At 44.8% G+C, this 19525-nt stretch overlaps 3 protein-coding genes across 3 annotated transcripts in view; 1 reads left to right on the top strand and 2 right to left on the bottom strand.

Moving 5' to 3' along the window:
* LOC112634824 overlaps window positions 1-11009 on the bottom strand; it is a 115928-nt gene extending 104919 nt beyond the window's left edge. The window contains exon 1 of the mRNA XM_025402675.1: window positions 10854-11009. The gene's annotated coding sequence lies outside the window, so the exon portion shown is untranslated. The remainder of the gene's footprint in view (window positions 1-10853) is intronic.
* Window positions 11010-12111: 1102 nt separating this feature from the next.
* LOC112619631 lies at window positions 12112-13020 on the bottom strand. The gene is made up of 2 exons (XM_025377721.1): window positions 12341-13020; window positions 12112-12310 (listed from the first exon to the last, which is right to left on the bottom strand). The coding sequence occupies exons 1-2, from the start codon at window positions 12877-12879 to the stop codon at window positions 12289-12291; spliced, it is 561 nt and encodes a 186-aa protein (XP_025233506.1). The 5' UTR covers window positions 12880-13020; the 3' UTR covers window positions 12112-12288.
* Window positions 12665-15383, top strand: JUN (Jun proto-oncogene, AP-1 transcription factor subunit). Its single transcript, XM_025377706.1, has one exon. The coding sequence runs from the start codon at window positions 13087-13089 to the stop codon at window positions 14089-14091; it is 1005 nt and encodes a 334-aa protein (XP_025233491.1). The 5' UTR covers window positions 12665-13086; the 3' UTR covers window positions 14092-15383.
* Window positions 15384-19525: the final 4142 nt, after the last annotated feature.

Below are 19525 nucleotides of genomic sequence, written 5' to 3'. Positions count from 1 at the left end.
TTTTTTCTTTGTTTTGTTTTTGTTTCTGTTTCTTAACTAAGAAATTAATTTATGCTTATTGTGATAGATTACAATATTCATTCCCTTCTTCTGCAACCTCCATGACTTCCCAGCTCTACTGATACTGAACTTAGCCATGAGATTTGCTTCAGTCAACAGAATGTGGACAGAAATGATAACAGTTCCAAGCCTGGCCTTAAAAAGTTTCACATCCTTCCATCTACCCCAGTGTCTCCCCTGAGAAGAATATGCCCCTGGTAGATTTGACCTCTCTAGGATGAGTTCTAGAATGAGACACATGGAGCGCATTTTAATTTGACCCTCAGCCCCATTTCTCCAGGTTGTAACCTACACACACATGCAACACTGCACTGAAGTTAGCAGTTGCAGGAAAAGCCATCATCACTACTTAGAAAACTGTAAGGGTGGCAGCTGTAATGGGGAGGAGAGAAGACTGAATTAGGTCTTAGGAAGGTGAAGCCACCTCAACTGACCTGCAGACCAAAGAGCAGAAAATAAACTGATTAACATTGTATAGCACTCAGATTCTGTGACGGTTTGTTTCATAAGAAGAGCTAATTAACCTACCTATTGTGATAAGTAAAAAGTTACAAAAATCTAATTTTTAAAGCAAATAAAATCTTCTCTCTAATCCCACCCCTGACTAAGGTTACTAATGATAACCATTTCGTATATAACTTTCTGCTGTTTTTTTTTCAAGGATTAAGGGAGCAAATGCATGTTAAAAAAAAAAAAATAGCATAGTGCTGGGCATATGAAGAAAGCACTCATTAAACATTAGCTATTTTTAATTAGTATTCTCACATAAACAGATATACTCAGATATAGGTGTTTCAATTCATGCAGAAATGAGATCATGCTATGCACATTACTCTGAAACTTGCCTTTCTTCACTTAATGCTACATCATGGGCATTCCTCTAGGTCAACTCATCTTTATAAGGGTAAATAGCTCCTCTTTAAAATGGCTACAGGATATTCCATGGTTTGACTATTCCATAATTGTCTTATTTCCACTTTACAGATAAAGAAACTGAGACTCAGAGAACTGAAAGTGTTGGCAAAATACTTGCTACCCCTCCCTATCAGGCCGTCTCTTCTTCCCGTCTCAGGCTTGGTTTTGTAGCACTGTGACACAATTTGGCCAATGAAACATAAGTGGAAGTGCCCATAGGTAAAGCCTTAAGAGCCACCCCATGGTGACAGCTCACTCTCGTCTGTGACATACACCAGCAACATCTCAGACAGAGGCTGCTCCTTCAGCCTCAGTCTCAAGTAAAGAGCTAAGGTGTAAATCAGGCAGGAAATGTAACATGCATATGAAATAAACTCATGTTGTTTTAAGCCTTTGAGATGCTGTGGTTGTTTGTTGCCACAACATGATTTAGAGAATGCTAACACAATGTTTCCAGACTTTCAAGTATTTTGTCATTCATTACAAATATCCATCATCACTGGTTTGGTCAAGCACCAACATGCTAGTCAAGAAAGATGTGAGTTGATAAAATAATCAGGAACAATCACCTCCCTAACTGTATTTTAAAAAACTATCAATAGCCTCCTCCTCAAGTTCCAAATAACTGGCGAAGGATATGATAATATTACAGAAAAGATAAGTCTACCTAGCCCAGTAGGTTTAGGACCATCCTTTGTGTGTGGAAAGCCTCCTAGGTAGGTCAGTATTATAAGAACTTTGACCCAGTTTCTCCATGTTGCAAACTACATACACACAAATAGGCAACACTGTGTTAAAAGGCAGTAGTTCCAAGAAAAGCCATCACTGCTACTTAGAAAACTGCGGGGAAGGCAGGTGAAATGGAGAGGAAAGTAGAATAAATGAGACCTTAGGAAGTCTAATTCCAGCTTCACCACGTATCAGCTCTGAACCTCAGTTTTCTCAGAAGACTGCTGTGAGGATCCAATGAGGGACAGCAGGTGCGGTCACGACTAATAAGAAAAAGAAACATGTATTCTGATTTTTCAAATTACAAGTGGAATACATGTTCGTTGTAGATAATTTTAAAACAAACAGGCAAGCATAAGAAAGTGGAAATTACCCAAAAATCACAACCATTGACATCCTGATGGTTAATCAGCCATATTTCCTTCTAGGTAAATGTATACCCATATTACATATTATACTTGTACATCACACAAAGCCTTCTGAATGCATTTATTAAGTATATGCATACATATATTACCAGGCCCTCCTCTCAGGCTCTCTCCATTCTTCTTTACCTTTTTGTCCCTCCAAACATGTCCCATATTCAATAATATCCAGGCCTTTGTACATGCACTCCCTCTTCCCAGAATATTCTTTCTCTCTCCACTATCTCCTCTTTTCCCGGCTACTCCTACTCATCTTGGAGGACTCAGTTCCTAGAGGACAATTCTCTGACCCTGACACTTGTCAGATTTCCCTAGGACACCTAGAGTATCCTGTTCCTTGTTTTTCATAGCATTGCCATACTGAACTAGCCTTGCCTCTTTATTCTATTTTCCTTGCTAGACCCCAACTTGTGGGAAGGTACTATAGCTTTTGTTCACCAGTGATTACCAATGGCTGTCCCATAGTAATTGTTCAAAATTTTTTGAATAAATGAGTAAAATACTTAACAATATGTGCTATCTCTATTTCTTCTGAAATCCCCAAAGCACCTTACAATTCTCAATAAATACCCACTGAAAGATTAAATATGGAAGAGTATGTAAGACATGGCAACATGTCTCATGAAGTTTATAAATTAGATGGGAAGAAAGCATTGTAAAAGGAACCTCAGCACAATTAAATGCTATATTCTTTTCTTCTGCCTCCTCCACTACTTTTCTTCAAACTAGAAAGAGCAGAACAAAATCCCTAAGTTCAGTTCCACATTTGTTTCTTCACTGAGGGTATCCTGCAGCACTAACTGAAATAAAACAGCAGCAGCTTTAACACATATGCTCCAACATCTCAGTGGCTCAACACGATAAAGTTGATTCTTCATTCCATCAAAATCCTATTGAGAATATTTCTGGTCGATAAGTAACCTTTCACAGGGTTATTCAGAGATCTAGACTCCCATCTGTGGCCCTGCCCTTCTGTATGACCTTGGAGTCACAGAGACCAGGAGATGCAGAGAGACGGTTTTGTGAGCCAAGCCTGTAAGTGACACACAGCACATCCACTGCATGGACTAAAACTCAGCCACAGGCATTCAGAAAGGAGGCCAGGAAATGTAGTCTATCTGTACATACAAGAGGAAAAGAAAAGAGGTTTGGTGAAAACTTTGTAGTTCTTCTGCCACAGTTGGTAAGGGAGTACCTAATCTTCTCAAGTGATCCCAAGACCAGGTAATTTTGATTTATGGATACTGAAAACACTCATTATTTTGACAGAAAAATATCCATCTAATAGTGGACATGAGAATGTATCATTCCAGGTTTATGAATTTTGAAGGTAAAAAAAGATTAATTCCAGAAACGAGAAACAGTGACGTTAATACCACTCCTGAATTCCAAATGAGATTCTTTAAGATGGCTTTTATGAACATTGAAAATAAAAATGATGATTACTATAAGTACAATGGGTTCACAAGGAATTATCATAAATGAACCTAGCATAATTTCTGGCACATAGTAGATAACAAATATATGTTGAGCAGCGGAACTACAATTCTACTTTTAAGGCAACTATCCTATTGACAAATAATTTTAACTTCAGACAGTTCTTTCTTAAATATAGGAAAATTTTCTTCTCTAACTTCTAACCATTAGCCTAGCTCTGACCTCAAAACCTACAGAGACTCCTATGGGCACTCTCTTGGTCTTCCCCCTGCCTTCTCCAACCCACACTTCTCCCAGGCAAATAATCCCAGTTTATTCAATTCTTCTCCACAAGACAAGATTTCAGGCCTCTCACCATTTGCTGTCCTTCCCACAGATATTTGTGGTTGGCCAAGTTGCTTTCCAAATTTCATGCCCACAATATTCCCAATGATGGGACCCAATGGTGTCCAACCAGTAGCATTTAGTAGAATTACTACTCTTGGCTTTGGGCATCGTGTCCTTACTTTGTGACTAGAAGTATTTAAGTAGTGAAGATGTTAGCAAAGGAATTTCTGCATTGGAAGAAAGGCAGGACTTGGAAGGTGACCACTAAGGACTCTTGCCACTTTATGATCCTATAGGTTTTGTAGAAGTTCTGAGTAGAGAAAAGGCATCACCATAAATGTGATAATGTATACAACAGTTATACATTACTCCTTGACAAAAACCTTGAAGAAAATTCAAGAGGACTTCCACAAGGGCTCTGATGTATAAAAAAGATTTATTGGGTATATTCCCTGTGCTAAGCATGCTAGATGCTATGGATACAGTGGAGACCAAGAGATACGGTTTTTCTATATTTTTGACACTTGGCATCTAGTGTGTGAAATGGACTTTAATAAGATAGTTTTTAAAAAAACAAAAAATACATAATTACATAAAGAAATATAGAATAATACTTTTTTAAACATTCTATTGTTAAGAGAAAATCACCATTTCCCTGGCCTCAGTTTTCCATGATGGGACATCTGCTAAAATAACCCTCTTATCCTCTCTTTCCGTCCTTTACATATACTCCCCATGGGAAGAAAAGTAATTTGAGTTACCTGATTGCTGAGTTCGCAAGAAAGACCCATGCATGCCCCCCTCAGAAACTGGCTCTCTCTTTTCAGAGTCAATTCGTCCAAAGGATGAATACTCTCACTATACCTCTGGAGAAGGCCTGCAACTGTCCATCATTGCCAGGAACCAGTAGGTAAGTTTAATGCATGGGTGAAACATCGGTGCTATGGGTTGAATATTTGTCTCCTCCAAACCTCATGTTGAAATTTGATCCCACCTGTTGGAGGTGGGGCCAAATGGGAGGTGTTTGGGCCATGGGAGCAGAACCTTCATGAATAGATTAATGCCCTCCCTGGGGGTGAGGCAGGGAGTGAGTTCTAACTATTCTCAGGAGAGCTGGATGTTAAAAAGAGCCTTGCACCTCCCCCTTTTCTCTCTTGCTTCCCTTTTGCCCACGTGATCTCTACACACCCAGAACCCCTTCACCTTCTTGCATGAGTAGAAACAGCCTGAGGCCCTTACCAGATGCAGATGCCCAATCATGAACTTTCCAAGCAGCAGAATTATAAGCCAAATACACCTTATTTTTACTTTATAAATTAGCAGCCTCAAGAATTCCTTCATAGCAACACAAAGAGACTAAGACAACCAGGAAATAAGCTGTGGCTTCCTGTTTGCCATACCCTCCAAACCAGTCTGTATTAATTTTCACATTGATATTTTGATCCTCACTCATCTGATTCCTGTGTCTAACTCTCAGCTGGTTCTTAACTCCTGAAGGTAAGAAATGGGTGTTATTCATAATCCTTCTCAAAGAAAAGTTATAGGGACTTATGAGAGTATAAGGAGAAATCGAATTTACATGCAGAGAGGGCACATTAGGAAAAATCACAGAGCGCCTCTTTGTCATTTAAGCGAACATTCAAATAAAGATAGAAATTGGCCAAAAACAAGGAAGGGTTAAGAGGGCTCTTATAAAGGTTCTTAGACAACAAGCAGTTTGTCTTATTTGAGGAATAAATGAAGGCTAGTGTGGGAGTCATCAGGACTGGTCACCACAGGATTGTGCTTCCTGGTCCCCTTGTGGCTTGGCTGGGCTGGGCCATGAGACTGGTTTTAGTCAATAAATGTGTGAGAGGTGACATGTGACATTTTTAGGAAAAGACACTTAATTGCTGAGATGAGACTCTTCAAAGCTGCCTTTCCTTCTACCATGAGATCTGAAATGTTCCTGAAGGTGGGTGTTCCATCAGCCTGGGTCCTAGAGGAAGGTGATGTGATCAGAGTGCTTGCCAACCCTTGATGGACATATAGAAGGAGCAAGGAAAAAAAAAAAAAAAACTTATTTCTTAAGTCACTGAGGTTTGGGAAAAAAAGATTTAATTATAGCATATGAGCATGTAGGAACAAGAAAAATCTTTATTTCTTAAGTTACTGAGGTTTGGAAATATTTTTAATCATAGCATAACTTAGGCTATCCTGATTGATTCAGCCATAGGCAGTGTGGCTGGAGAAAAGTGAGATGAGAAGTCCTAGCTCTTTTAAGCTAATAGGATGCCTTTAAGGAGGCTTCAGCAAGGGAATTTGACATTTTCCAAATATTACGTATTAAAACAAGGTACTATTGCTACTCAATCATTAAAACACCCCCTTCATTCCACTATGGAAAAGGCTATTTTAAAAAAATTCATCAGCAAGCATTTACTGAGCACCTTCTATACTTCCAAATACCACGCTCTGTATTAAGCATTGGAGATACAAAATAAGAATAAGACACAGTTGCTGGATTTAGAGTCAGGGATTTAAGAAGACATTTACAAGATCATGTGAAAAACTTTCTCTACTTCAGGTATGTACCCAGTATGGTGACAGCCAAACAGGATAATAACTATTCGAGGTGAAGCACGAGATGGGGTGAGGGAAAGCTTCAGAGGTAGTGATTATTTGAGCTGGCTACTGAAGGGTGAATAGGAGTTTGCCAGGTAGCCTTTTGATTAGGGATAAAAGTACATGCAAAGACAGGAAACTGTCAGAGGGATGGAAAATGTTTGGGGTGGCAGCCACTCAGAGGAATGGAGGGAATGTGGAGTGCAGGGTGTGGTAGGCTGCAATAGTATTCAAAAATACTTGCTGCCCCTCCTCACTGACATCAGGCTCGGTCATGTAAATTGCTCTCAGCATAAGCTTTAAGAGTCATGCTCTTTTCTCTCTGCCATGACAGTAATGTTTGGACAGAGGGTGCTTCATTAACCAAGATCTTTGAGCAAAGATAATGTGTGTAAATCAGAGACACAGCCAACTTATGGTAGATGTATTAGTCTGTTCTCACATCGCTAATAAAGACATACCTGAGATTGGGAAATTTATAAAGGAAAGAGGTTTAATGGACTCACAGTTTTACATGGCTGGGGAGGCCTCACAATCATGGCAGAAGGCAAAGGAGAAGCAAAGGTACATCTTACATGGTGGCAAGCAAGAGAGCTGTGCAGGGGAACTCCCATTTATAAAACCATGAGCTCTTATGAGACTAATTCACTACCATGAGAACAGTACGGGGGAAACTGCCCCCATGATTCAATCTCACCCCATCCTTGACATGTGGGGATTATTACAATTCAAGGTGAGATTTGAGTGGTGACACAACCAAACCATGAGTGGACATGCAATATGAGTGAGAAACAATTCTGTGGTTGTAACCCAGTAAGACTTTTGGATGGCTAACACAGCATAACCTAGAGTATATGGAAGTGTGCATTTCCAGCTCTTTGACTTCCAGGTACCTAGTAGGATTGCACTTTCCTGCACCCCTTAAGTAAGGCATGGTCATGTGACTTATTTTAGCCAATAACATGTAAATACAATAAAAAAGTGTCATTCCTAGGAGGGAGCTTTTAAAACCAATATGAGTTCACCAAAGTGATGGAATGATTGTTGAAGCATGTGTCAAGACGAAACCTTCTTCAGACTAGGTTTCTAAATGAGCACATTAAGCAGAGCCCCATGAACTTGAACATGTAGTATGAGCAAAATATAAAATTTACTGTTAAGCCACTGAGATTTTAGGATTGTTTGTTATGGCAGCATAACCTAAACCATCCTGACTGATATAAAAATTGGCTCCTAGATATGGGTTAGTGTAGTAACAACAATAAGCATAACAACAATAAAACTAAACAATCATTTAGAGGGAGATAACTAAGAACACTGCTATCAGAAGCTGAAGGGATGGTGATCTGTTTGGTAAACAGATCACCTGTGATAATGCAGAAGGCAGATCATGAACCTGATGAACTAAAGCAAAGGATTGTAAAACAGAAAGTGAGTAGTGTGTGTTGGTGGCTGTTGGATGCATTCTGAAAGTTACTACAAGCTATTCAAAGATGAACTCAGAAAAATTTGGCCTGTTTGCAATTAGGAATGAAATGGAATAGAGAAAATCTATAAATCCAGGGATTTATATCATTAAAAGAGGCAATTGTTTCCCAGTCCCAACTAGTAAAATATAAAATCAAGAAATACTTCTAGCAAGAAAGGACCTGGAAGAAACTCAGCTTTGAAGTAAGGATCAAGTCACAAAGTATGAACCTACTATTAAAACCTCAGGATAGGAGGCCGAGGAAGGTGGATCACTTGAGGTTGGGAGTTCGAGACAAGCCTGACCAACATGGAAAAAATACAAAATTAGCCAGGCGTGGTGGTGCATGCCTGTAATTCCAGCTACTCAGGAGGCTGAGGCAGGAGAATCGCTTGAACCCGGGAGGTAGAGGTTGCAGTGAGCCGAGATCATGCCATTGCACTCCAGCCAGACCAACAAGAGCAAAATTCCATCTCAGGAAAAAAAAAAAAAAACAGGATCAATTAAGATCTTACCCAGCATATGCTTTCAACTGGACAAAATGGCTCTGGGAAAAGGAAGAAAGGTCTAACTCTCCCACCAAAACCCAGTAAGCCCAAAGTGCTCAAAATCAAGTGAAGAGCAAGAGAGTAAGACAGCAGAAGAGAGACAGAGGAGTCAACAGGCAGGATAGCAGGAAAACAAAGAGATATGGCAAACCAAAGAAGTATATCTGGAAAAGAATTTTGTGGCTATTGGCACATGGAACACCTTATATCAGATAGATAAGAAGCCTATCTACACATATTCAATACTTAATGTCACTCTGCATCTCCCCAACTTTTAAAAGCTTCTTTAAAAGCATATTTTCCAATGCCTGCTTTAGCTGTGGAAAAGGAAGACTCTCTGAAGGCAAATCCAGGAATCATGGACAACAATGGACAGGGCAGCTTGGTGCTGTGACCACATGCGTCTTTAAGGTTGTCTCCCTTGAAAAAAGAACGAGGGAATTCCACCAGGGGAAGGAGAGAAGACCGAACATTTGGTGAACAGAAAGGGAGATAGAGTCTTTAGTGCTATTCCCCAAATATTCCTGGAGATCCCTTTGAGACACCTGGTAGGATTACAGTGACCTAAAGTTAGGCATGGCCATGTAACTGCTTTGGCCAATGATGTATGAGCAGAAGTGATGTGTGCCATTTCCAGGTGGATGCTCTGACAGCCATGATGTTCCGAGTTCCTTCCCCACAGACAGGATAGCCTTGAAAAGGGGTATCAAGACAAGGCCTCCTTGAGCCTGAGCCCTTGAGTGGCTACAATGAGCAGAGCTACCCTGCCAACCTACAATGGTCATGTAGCGGAAATGACAAACTTTCACTGGAATAAACCACTGATATGTTAGGGTTGTTTGTTACGGGAGCACAACACTGCCTTTCCTGAACTGGGAGTGACAGATAAGGCTGGAGAGAGAAGTTAGATTGCGAAAAGCCCCTTCTCCCAGGCATAGGAATCGGAACACTCCTGGTTGTAAGGAAAAGCCAATGAAGGCTTCCAAGCAGGGGCGTTAACATGAACAGATTTGTTATTTTTTTTGGATGAAATATGCTATTTCTCAACATAAGGAGAAGATCAGCCTACTAAACCACATGAGGCACAGAGGAACACACAGAACCCTTAGGTAAAAGATATATATTTATACAAAGTCCTAAGTCTTGAAATTTCTGAATACAGGAACTCTGAACGGAGTTATAGTCAGAGGATCAGGCAAGAAAATTTCTTTTATGCCACAAACGCTATTTCCTCTGCAGATAACTAATACTCCACAAGAAAGTTTGCCAGAGTAGAGAAAATACAAAGGAATGTAACACAGACCTGAGGTCAATTTCCAGGTGCCTGTGTGACCCAAACAAAGATACTTAACCTCTCTGGGCCTATTTCCTCACATGTTAAATCTGGTAATAATATATGTCTCTCAAGATGGTTGTGGGGAGAAAACAGCATATTTAAATTACTTAGGAGAATGCCTGGCAGATAAGTGTTTAATACATGAAACTAATTTTTATTACTGTTATAAAAAATATTTAGAACACCAGCTCCCTGATTACAACAGAAAATTATTCAGGGCAACAGACAGAGGAGAATGTTCTCTCCTTGAGGAAGTAACTGGATCTTGTCATCACTGTAAACCTACCCCACCCCCTCCCCAGCTCAGTGCCTGGCTCACAGTAGGCTTTCAGTTACCCTCTGCAGATCAGTGAAAGCTAGGTGAGTGCCCGGAGTGAAGAAAAGTTGGCAGGTTTCCCACTGATACCAGCTGCTGTTGGTTTCTGAACACTCAAAGCCGCAAATACCTTAGGGCTGGGGGCAATGAACCCTAGGCTGAATTCCAAGTTCAGAAACAGTGAAGTCTGAATTTAGAACCTAGGAACTTAAACTGCTGCAGGTCCAACTTCAAGCCCCAGTTCTAGACAGAGGCTTGGGAAAGAGCTGACTTCTAACCCTGTTCCCCCTCTCCTCCTCCCCTCGAAGCTTCTCACAGGAAAGTACACCTGGTCCTGCCAAATCGCACTCTTATATCCTGGCATCCTATCCAGGCTCTGCGAGGATGGAAACCGCGAGGCAGGGGAGGGAAGCGGGCTGTTTGGCCACCACCTCCCTAGTGCTGCAGGCGACCCTGTCACACTAACTCCCGGCAGCCCGGTGATGTGGACGGCACCGACCCCACCTGCAGATGAGGGAAATGAAGCTCAGAGGAGTTCCGTGATTTGCTCGCTTCACACTGTTGCAGCCTGGCCACGAAAGAACCAGGATTCCCGACTTCGGGATTCTTTCCACCACACACTTTCCTCCCTAAGGGGTGGGGGGCGGGGGGAAGATAAAGTAACCACCGCGGAAAAGGAACCACTTACATGTGTCTAGCGCTTCCTAGAGGCTACTCAGGATATGGGCCCACCACCCGGCCGGGAAGGCAGAGATTTGAAGTCCAGGTTCTACCCCGGGCTCCTGAGTTCTACTGCGTTACTTTATGCGAGTGTCCCCCGCCTTCTGAGCTTGTTTTCCCGGAAGCAAACTCGGCGCGGGTGGAGAGTGTGTGCGTGTGTGTGTGTGCGCGCGGGCGCATGTTGTGCGTGTTGTGTTAAGCGAGTGTGTGTTGTCCGGGGGCGGGAAGGGGAGTAGACTAACACCGGGGTTCCCCGAGTTTCGGATCGCCTACATGCTTGTTCCCATCTGGACCCTGTTACCCACTAATTGCGCCCACTATAAAAACTGCCCCTCGGAGGCAAAACTGTGATCCCCCGCGCCCTTTCCCCCACGGTCCCGGAGGATGAAATGGGGTGCAACGGAGACTCAGCTGAGCGTCCAGTTTTGGGCACTACAAATCTCTCAGCTTCTAAGAGCAGCCAGACAACCCCGCGGACCATCGCTCCTGAACTTGACCGAGATGCAAACTTCGGAGCGTTTCTCAACGTGGGGGGCCGACTCTCGGGAGACCTAAGCCCCCTTAGGCTCGCCCCCAACTGGGACTTCACAGAGCCACCTTAAGGGCGGTGCTCCCGCCCCCCGGAAGTGCGGGGGGGCGGCGGACCTGGACTCTCAGCCTCCCGCCCCGCGCGGTGGCGGACGCCGGTGGATGACTTCGAGCCCCACAAGTGGGGAAACACAACCACCCCTCGCCCGCACCCTTGACCCAAAACAACTGGCCGGGTTCCCTGGCCTCCCGGGTCCCCGCATCCCCTGTATCCCAGTCCGCAGCCGTGAACTTGAGCCCCCTCCGTCAGAGGTTGCGAGCGTCCGCCCGCTCGCGGCAGCCACCGTCACTAGACAGTCAAACCCCAAGACGTCAGCCCACAATGCACCGGGCGGGCCGGGAAAAACGGCCCGGGGAGGGGACCGGGGAAGAGAGGGCCGAGAGGCGTGCGGCAGGGGGGAGGGTAGGAGAAAGAAGGGCCCGACTGTAGGAGGGCAGCGGAGCATTACCTCATCCCGTGAGCCTCCGCGGGCCCAGAGAAGAATCTTCTAGGGTGGAGTCTCCATGGTGACGGGCGGGCCCGCCCCCCTGAGAGCGACGCGAGCCAATGGGAAGGCCTTGGGGTGACATCATGGGCTATTTTTAGGGGTTGACTGGTAGCAGATAAGTGTTGAGCTCGAGCTGGATAAGGGCTCAGAGTTGCACTGAGTGTGGCTGAAGCAGCGAGGCGGGAGTGGAGGTGCGCGGACTCAGGCAGGCAGACAGACACAGCCAGCCAGCCAGGACGGCAGTATAGTCCGAACTGCAAATCTTATTTTCTTTTCCACCTTCTCTCCAACTGCCCAGAGCTAGCGCCTGTGGCTCCCGGGCTGGTGTTACGAGGAGTGCCCAGAGAGCCTGGTCTCCAGCCGCCCCCAGGAAGAGAGCCCTGCTGCCCAGGCGCTGTTGACAGCGGTGGCGAGCAGCGGTACCCACGCGCCCGCCGGGGGAAGTCGGCGAGCGACTGCAGCAGCAAAGAACTTTCTCGGCCCGGAGGACCGGAGACAACTGGCCCAGAGTCCCGGAGCGAACTTTTGCAAGCCTTTCCTGCGTCTTAGGCTATTCGGCGGCGGTAAAGACCAGGAGGCGGCGGACAGCCACGCAAAAGAAGAAGGACGTGCGCTCAGCTTCGCTCGCACCGGTTGCTGAACTTGGGCGAGCGCGAGCCGCGGCTGCCGGGCGCCCCCTCCCCCTCGCAGCGGAGGAGGGGACAAGTCGTCGGAGTCCGGGCGGCCGACACCCGCCGCTGGTCGGCCTCTGCGGGTCGGCACTGATCCGCGCCGCCAGGAGAGCCGCTGCTCTGGGAAGCGAGTTCGCCCGCGGACTCCAAGGAACGGCGGCGCCCGAAGAGCGCTCAGTGAGTGACCGCGACTTTTCAAAGCCGGGTAGCGCGCGCGCGAGTCGACAAGTAAGAGTGCGGGAGGCATCTTAATTAACCCTGCGCTCCCTGGAGCGAGCTGGTGAGGAGGGCGCAGCGGGGACGACAACCAGCGGGTGCGCGCGCTCTTAGAGAAACTTTCCCTGCCAAAGGCCCCGGGGGACACGGGTGTCCCCCGCTTGCCAGAGCGCTGTTGCGGCCCCGAAACTTCAGCACGCAGCCCAAACTAACCTCACGTGAAGTGACGGACTGTTCTATGACTGCAAAGATGGAAACGACCTTCTATGATGATGCCCTCAACGCCTCGTTCCTCCCGTCCGAGAGCGGAGCTTATGGCTACAGTAACCCCAAGATCCTGAAACAGAGCATGACCCTGAATCTGGCCGACCCAGTGGGGAGCCTGAAGCCGCACCTCCGCGCCAAGAACTCGGACCTCCTCACCTCGCCCGACGTGGGGCTGCTCAAGCTGGCGTCGCCCGAGCTGGAGCGCCTGATAATCCAGTCCAGCAACGGGCACATCACCACCACGCCGACCCCCACCCAGTTCCTGTGCCCCAAGAACGTGACAGACGAGCAGGAGGGCTTCGCCGAGGGCTTCGTGCGCGCCCTGGCCGAACTGCACAGCCAGAACACGCTGCCCAGCGTCACGTCAGCGGCGCAGCCGGTCAGCGGGGCGGGCATGGTAGCTCCAGCGGTAGCCTCGGTGGCAGGGGGCAGCGGCAGCGGAGGCTTCAGCGCCAGCCTGCACAGCGAGCCGCCCGTCTACGCCAACCTCAGCAACTTCAACCCAGGCGCGCTGAGCAGCGGCGGCGGGGCGCCCTCCTACGGCGCGGCCGGCCTGGCCTTTCCCGCGCAACCCCAGCAGCAGCAGCCGCCGCCGCAGCCGCCGCACCACCTGCCCCAGCAGATGCCCGTGCAGCACCCGCGGCTGCAAGCCCTGAAGGAGGAGCCTCAGACAGTGCCCGAGATGCCTGGCGAGACGCCGCCCCTGTCCCCCATTGACATGGAGTCCCAGGAGCGGATCAAGGCGGAGAGGAAGCGTATGAGGAACCGCATTGCTGCCTCCAAGTGCCGAAAAAGGAAGCTGGAGAGAATCGCCCGGCTGGAGGAAAAAGTGAAAACCTTGAAAGCTCAGAACTCGGAGCTGGCGTCCACGGCCAACATGCTCAGGGAACAGGTGGCACAGCTTAAACAGAAAGTCATGAACCACGTTAACAGTGGGTGCCAACTCATGCTAACGCAGCAGTTGCAAACATTTTGAAGAGAGACTGTTGGGGGCTGAGGGGCAACGGAGAAAAAAAATAACACAGAGAGACAGACTTGAGAACTTGACAAGTTGCGACGGAGAGAAAAAAGAAGTGTCCGAGAACTAAAGCCAAGGGTATCCAAGTTGGACTGGGTTGCGTCCTGACGGCGCCCCCAGTGTGCACGAGTGGGAAGGACTTGGCGCGCCCTCCCTTGGCGTGGAGCCAGGGAGCGGCCGCCTGCGGGCTGCCCCGCTTTGCGGACGGGCTGTCCCCGCGCGGACGGAACGTTGGACTTTTCGTTAACATTGACCAAGAACTGCATGGACCTAACATTCGATTTCATTCAGTATTAAAGGGGGGAGGGGGAGGGGGTTACAAACTGCAATAGAGACTGTAGATTGCTTCTGTAGTACTCATTAAGAACACAAAGCGGGGGGGGGAGGGCTGGGGAGGGGCGGCAGGAGGGAGGTTTGTGAGAGCGAGGCTGAGCCTACAGATGAACTCTTTCTGGCCTGCCTTCGTTAACTGTGTATGTACATATATATATTTTTTAATTTGATGAAAGCTGATTACTGTCAATAAACAGCTTCATGCCTTTGTAAGTTATTTCTTGTTTGTTTGTTTGGGTGTCCTGCCCAGTGTTGTTTGTAAATAAGAGATTTGGAGCACTCTGAGTTTACCATTTGTAATAAAGTATATAATTTTTTTATGTTTTGTTTCTGAAAATTCCAGAAAGGATATTTAAGAAAATACAATAAACTATTGAAAAGTACTCCCCTAACCTCTTTTCTGCATCATCTATAGATACTAGCTATCTAGGTGGAGTTGAAAGAGTTAAGAATGTCAATTAAAACCACTCTCAGTGCTTCTTACTATCAAGCAGTAAAAACTGTTCTCTATTAGACTTTAGAAATAAATGTTCCTGATGTACCTGCTTCTATGGTCAGGTTATACTCTTCTTCCCCCAGCTATCTATATGGAATTGCTTACCAAAGGATAGTGCGATGTTTCAGGAGGCTGGAGGAAGGGTGGCGTGTTGCAGTGGAGAGGGACAGCCCACTGGGAAGTCAAACATTTCAAAGTTTGGGATTGTATCAAGTGGCATGTGCTGTGACCATTTATAATGTTAGTAGAAATTTAACAATAGATGCTTATTCTCAAAGCAGGAATTGGTGGCAGATTTTACAAAAGATGTATCCTTCCAATTTGGAATCTTCTCTTTGACAATTCCTAGATTAAAAGATGGCCTTTGCTTATGAATATTTATAACAGCATTCTTGTCACAATAAATGTATTCAAATACCAATAACAGATCTTGAATTGCTTCCCTTTACTACTTTTTTCTTCCCAAGTAATATACTGAAGCTTTTATTTTTAGTTGCTGAGGTTAACATTGCTGCAATCTGAAGTGACTTGAAAATTAAGAAGCAAAGAATTTAGGAAGAGTCAAACTGGAAGTTGTGATCTGAATGAAACAGTCTCCCAATTTCATTAATTCCCTCCTCTCTGCTACCACGCTTTACCCCCAAATAAATACCTATGTCTAAGGAAACTAGCAGTTTAGCATTTTGGATCTGTCTATAGTTTATTTCTTAATTTGTTTCTCAAATAATCAACCTTGTTTAAGTAATTATAGAATCAGTCTCAAAAGATAGTCATCTAATACTATGGAAAAGATTCATAAGAGAAAACATGAACACCAACTCAATGATTACATGCATAAATCAAACCTCAGCTCTAGGGAGATGGGAAACTTAAATTCTGACTACAGATGTAACTTAGGAGATCAACAAGGCAGTGCTCAACAAGGGAACAATTTTTGGCTTGGTTGCTTTTCATCCCAAGAGCCAGTGTGATTATCAGGCAGCAAAAGCAATTTGATATCCAGGAATATTTCACAAACCACTAATTGAGGCAGGGCTGTTTGCTCATTAGCAATGTTCTAGTACCCAATAGGTCTGGGAGTGCTAATATCCTGCCTGTGGCTGTAAATCCAAATACACAGAGTTTCTCCTTAGGAGTATCTCTAGGAGTGGAAGAGATTGGACAGGCTTGTTAGCTTCGGGTATACTCTCCCTTGTAATAACACTTCTTGAACAAAGGGTTACTGGGAGCAGAGCCCGGTTTGCCAAACTGAATTTGCCGATGTCAGCAACCCGGAAGGTGAGATGATTTTGACCATATGTAGAAATAGCAGAGGGACAATAAAGCACTTTGGGGTGGGGCTCTGTGGAAGCTAAACAAGAGCCAACTAGAAAAAATAAGCAGGCTGGGGAATTAATTACCTGCAAAGGTAGACTAAGCCCAGACAACAGTACAGCACAGAAAAGCCACACCACTCCCCAGTTTGCTTTAGATTTCAGTGTTTAAAAAAAAAAAAAAAAAAGTCTGAAACTCAGGCCTATCCCCATGCCTGATTGTTTCAATTAACATTCTAAATGTATAGTCTTGAAATTCTAACCATTCTAACCAAAAGGGGTGGAAATAAATAATTGTGGTAGAGGAAATTAACCATGATCTCTGGTAAATTTTGGAGACAAAAGATTAACTGCTTATAAACACTTAATGATTAACTTCATTATGGGCCTTCAATGAGTTAATCTTTAGGTAACACTAATAGTTGGAGCAGATGAAGCTAGTGACACATAGTCATTAATCCTCTGAATTTGTTTTACATATATATGTTACATATATAAAATAATTCAATCAGGGACATAACCCTCTGTGTCTATCAAGACAGAGGGTTCATGAACTCAATGAAAATGCCCAGAAAGTTGTGTGTGTGTGTCTGTACACACTCTTCTGAGGAGAGAGATTATTGCTTTTATTTGACCCTCCCAGAGTTCCATGACTCAAAAAAAAAAAAAAAAGTTGATAAACCACGAACTGACCAGCTTACATGCCCACTATCAGAAACATATCTTTGTATGAATCTAAATCCCTTGCTTTTTCACCCCTTCATGTTTCTGCTTTCATGTATTTGCCTGGAATACCTTTCCTTCTAGTTCAACTGATAAATCCTACCCATTCTTCAAGTCTTGGCGTAAGTGACACCTTCTCTGTAAAGCTTCTGTTGGTAACTCCATCTTCAAAGGGAATTAATAATTCCCTAGTGAGCATGATAACATTTCATGAAAAATCCTATGATAGCACTTACCAAAATGTGTTATGAACCTCTGTGTCTGCCGGTCAGAACCCTATCCTCTTCATCAATGGACTCCCAAACTTCTAATGCAGCGCCTAGCATATAGTAGATGTTCATGAAATAAACGTTTGATGACTGAAAGAACAAGTGAGCTCAAACCCTCCTCCAACATAATTCCAAGTCTCAGTTTCTTCTCGTAAATATACTTCATTCATTTCCAGGTGCATAACTCGCGATGGATCAACCTTCGCCTCCTCAAAGTCAAACCTGGCCAACCCTCAAGTTCTAAAGCCTAGTTCTTAGTGAGTGTTCTTAAAAGAATTAAACTGTTAACACATTCATACATCCAGCCACACACAGTGTCCCTTCCTGCCTCCACTAATACAAGTGGGCATCTGCTTACATTAAATGGGTCTGCCTGAAACATTAGTTTTAAAGGTAGAAATGAAGGAGGATAGTAATTGTGTCCTTGGGCAGGCACAAAAACAGTTCCAGATGTGTCTTCATTAAAAACAACCAGCTTTATTGGTAATGACAGAGGGGACTTTCTGTTAGTAAAGTTAGACATAGTTCAGGGGTCCAGAAATTAGTACCCAATGTTTGCTTGCTGAGACAGGAATCATGCTAATCCATCTATTCCTCCATGTCATTTCATTACTAGAGAAGTGCATTGGTTGAACCAAGGAAAGAGACCATGACTTCTAGTTTGATTGCCCCTTGCCTCCTCCACCTACCTCTATGGTGGTCAAGTAGGATCTCATAGAAGAGAGGAAGAGGGTTAGAAGCTGGGATGGCCCCAGAAGGTAAAACTATTCTTTCCGAACTCTAGAACCTAACTTGAGTTGTTTGGTTTTGGACTTTTGGACATCACAAAGCAGGGCATTCCTCTGGTCCTGGGTCTCTTTGGGACCCTGTGCTTGGCTGTGGGGATTCAATGATGAGCAAAATATAATCGCTTCTCAGGGAACTCACATTCTGGTAGAGGGGAATGTGGAGATGAAATAGAAACTATTCTAATTGCACAAGATATATGCTATAAGAAAAAGGTGCCAGATGGGAGCAGAAGGAGGCATTATTAGAAAATGCTTTATGGGAGAGGTGACATTTGAGCTGATCCAGTGGGCCTTACCAGGCAGAAAAGATTGGGAAGAAACTTGCATGCAAAGGCAGAGAAGTATGAGAAAACATCTTGTGTTTAGGGACCTGAAAGCTGCTTAGAGAAGCTTGGAACAAAGGTGCGAGAAGAAAACTGAAGGGAGAAGAGGCAGGGAAGTTGAAGGCTTGGGTTGAGAATTAATATCCATTCCATGTTATCCTATAGGTGGTGGAGAAAGTAGGTGAATTTGAAACAGAGTGGGGACATAATACCCTCAAGTTGAGAAAGGTTCATGCTGGCAACAGTTTAGAGGATGAAGAGGAGGCTAGGTAAGGGATGAAATACCAAAGATAGGTTTTTACTTTTATTTAGAATGCCTGTGGTATTTAAAGTAGTCTTAGAGTTGGGGAAGAAATGGGAAGAAGATGGTTTGGTCCAGGCTACATCGTGCCACCTTTCTTCTTATGCAACTTTCTGACGAGTTAGGCCTAAAGAGGGATACCAGGAGATTTACTTTCCTCTTATGCTACTTGTTCCATGCTTACGTTTTCCTCTCCATTGGGTCCATTTGATACCTGAAAGAAAATCATCTTACAAAATGGTCTAGAGCCCACCTGTTCAGAGTCAGGAAGCTCAAATAAACAGATGTGAATGAAACAGACCTGCAACCGTGTAGGCCAGGCCTTCCAGGTTTACGGCACAGAGTTGGTCCTCACTGCTGCAAGACCAAACTTGACTTTATCTGGTCACCTAGAATTGATTTAAGCTCAATGAGGCTAGTTGACACAAACTTTATAAACTCCTTGATATATAAACAAATTCTGTTGGGGAACTGATAATAACATTTTACATTCCCATAGCACTCATTTTCTACTACAAGTAATATTGAAATCCTATTTTGTGCCAGAAACCAGGAACACAGAAGAATGAAAGCAACAGGATGCCTTCCCTCACGGAGTTTCTCATCTAGCTAAAAGAAACAGTAAATAAACACACAAGGCCAGGCATGGTGGCTCACACCTGTAATTCCAGCATTTTGGGACGCTGAGGTGGCCTTATTACTTGAGGTCAGTGGTTCGAGACCAGCCTGGCCAACGTGGTGAAACCCTGTCTGTCTACTGAAAATACAAAAATTAGCTGGGCATGGTGGTGGGTGCCTGTAATCCCAGCTACTCAGGAGGCTGAGGCAGGAGAATCGCTTGAACCC

Source organism: Theropithecus gelada, chromosome 1, assembly GCF_003255815.1.
Source record: "Theropithecus gelada isolate Dixy chromosome 1, Tgel_1.0, whole genome shotgun sequence".
Classification (NCBI taxonomy): domain Eukaryota; kingdom Metazoa; phylum Chordata; class Mammalia; order Primates; family Cercopithecidae; genus Theropithecus; species Theropithecus gelada.
Note: the sequence above shows the minus strand (reverse complement) of the source record. Positions and strands in the feature narration are given on the sequence as shown.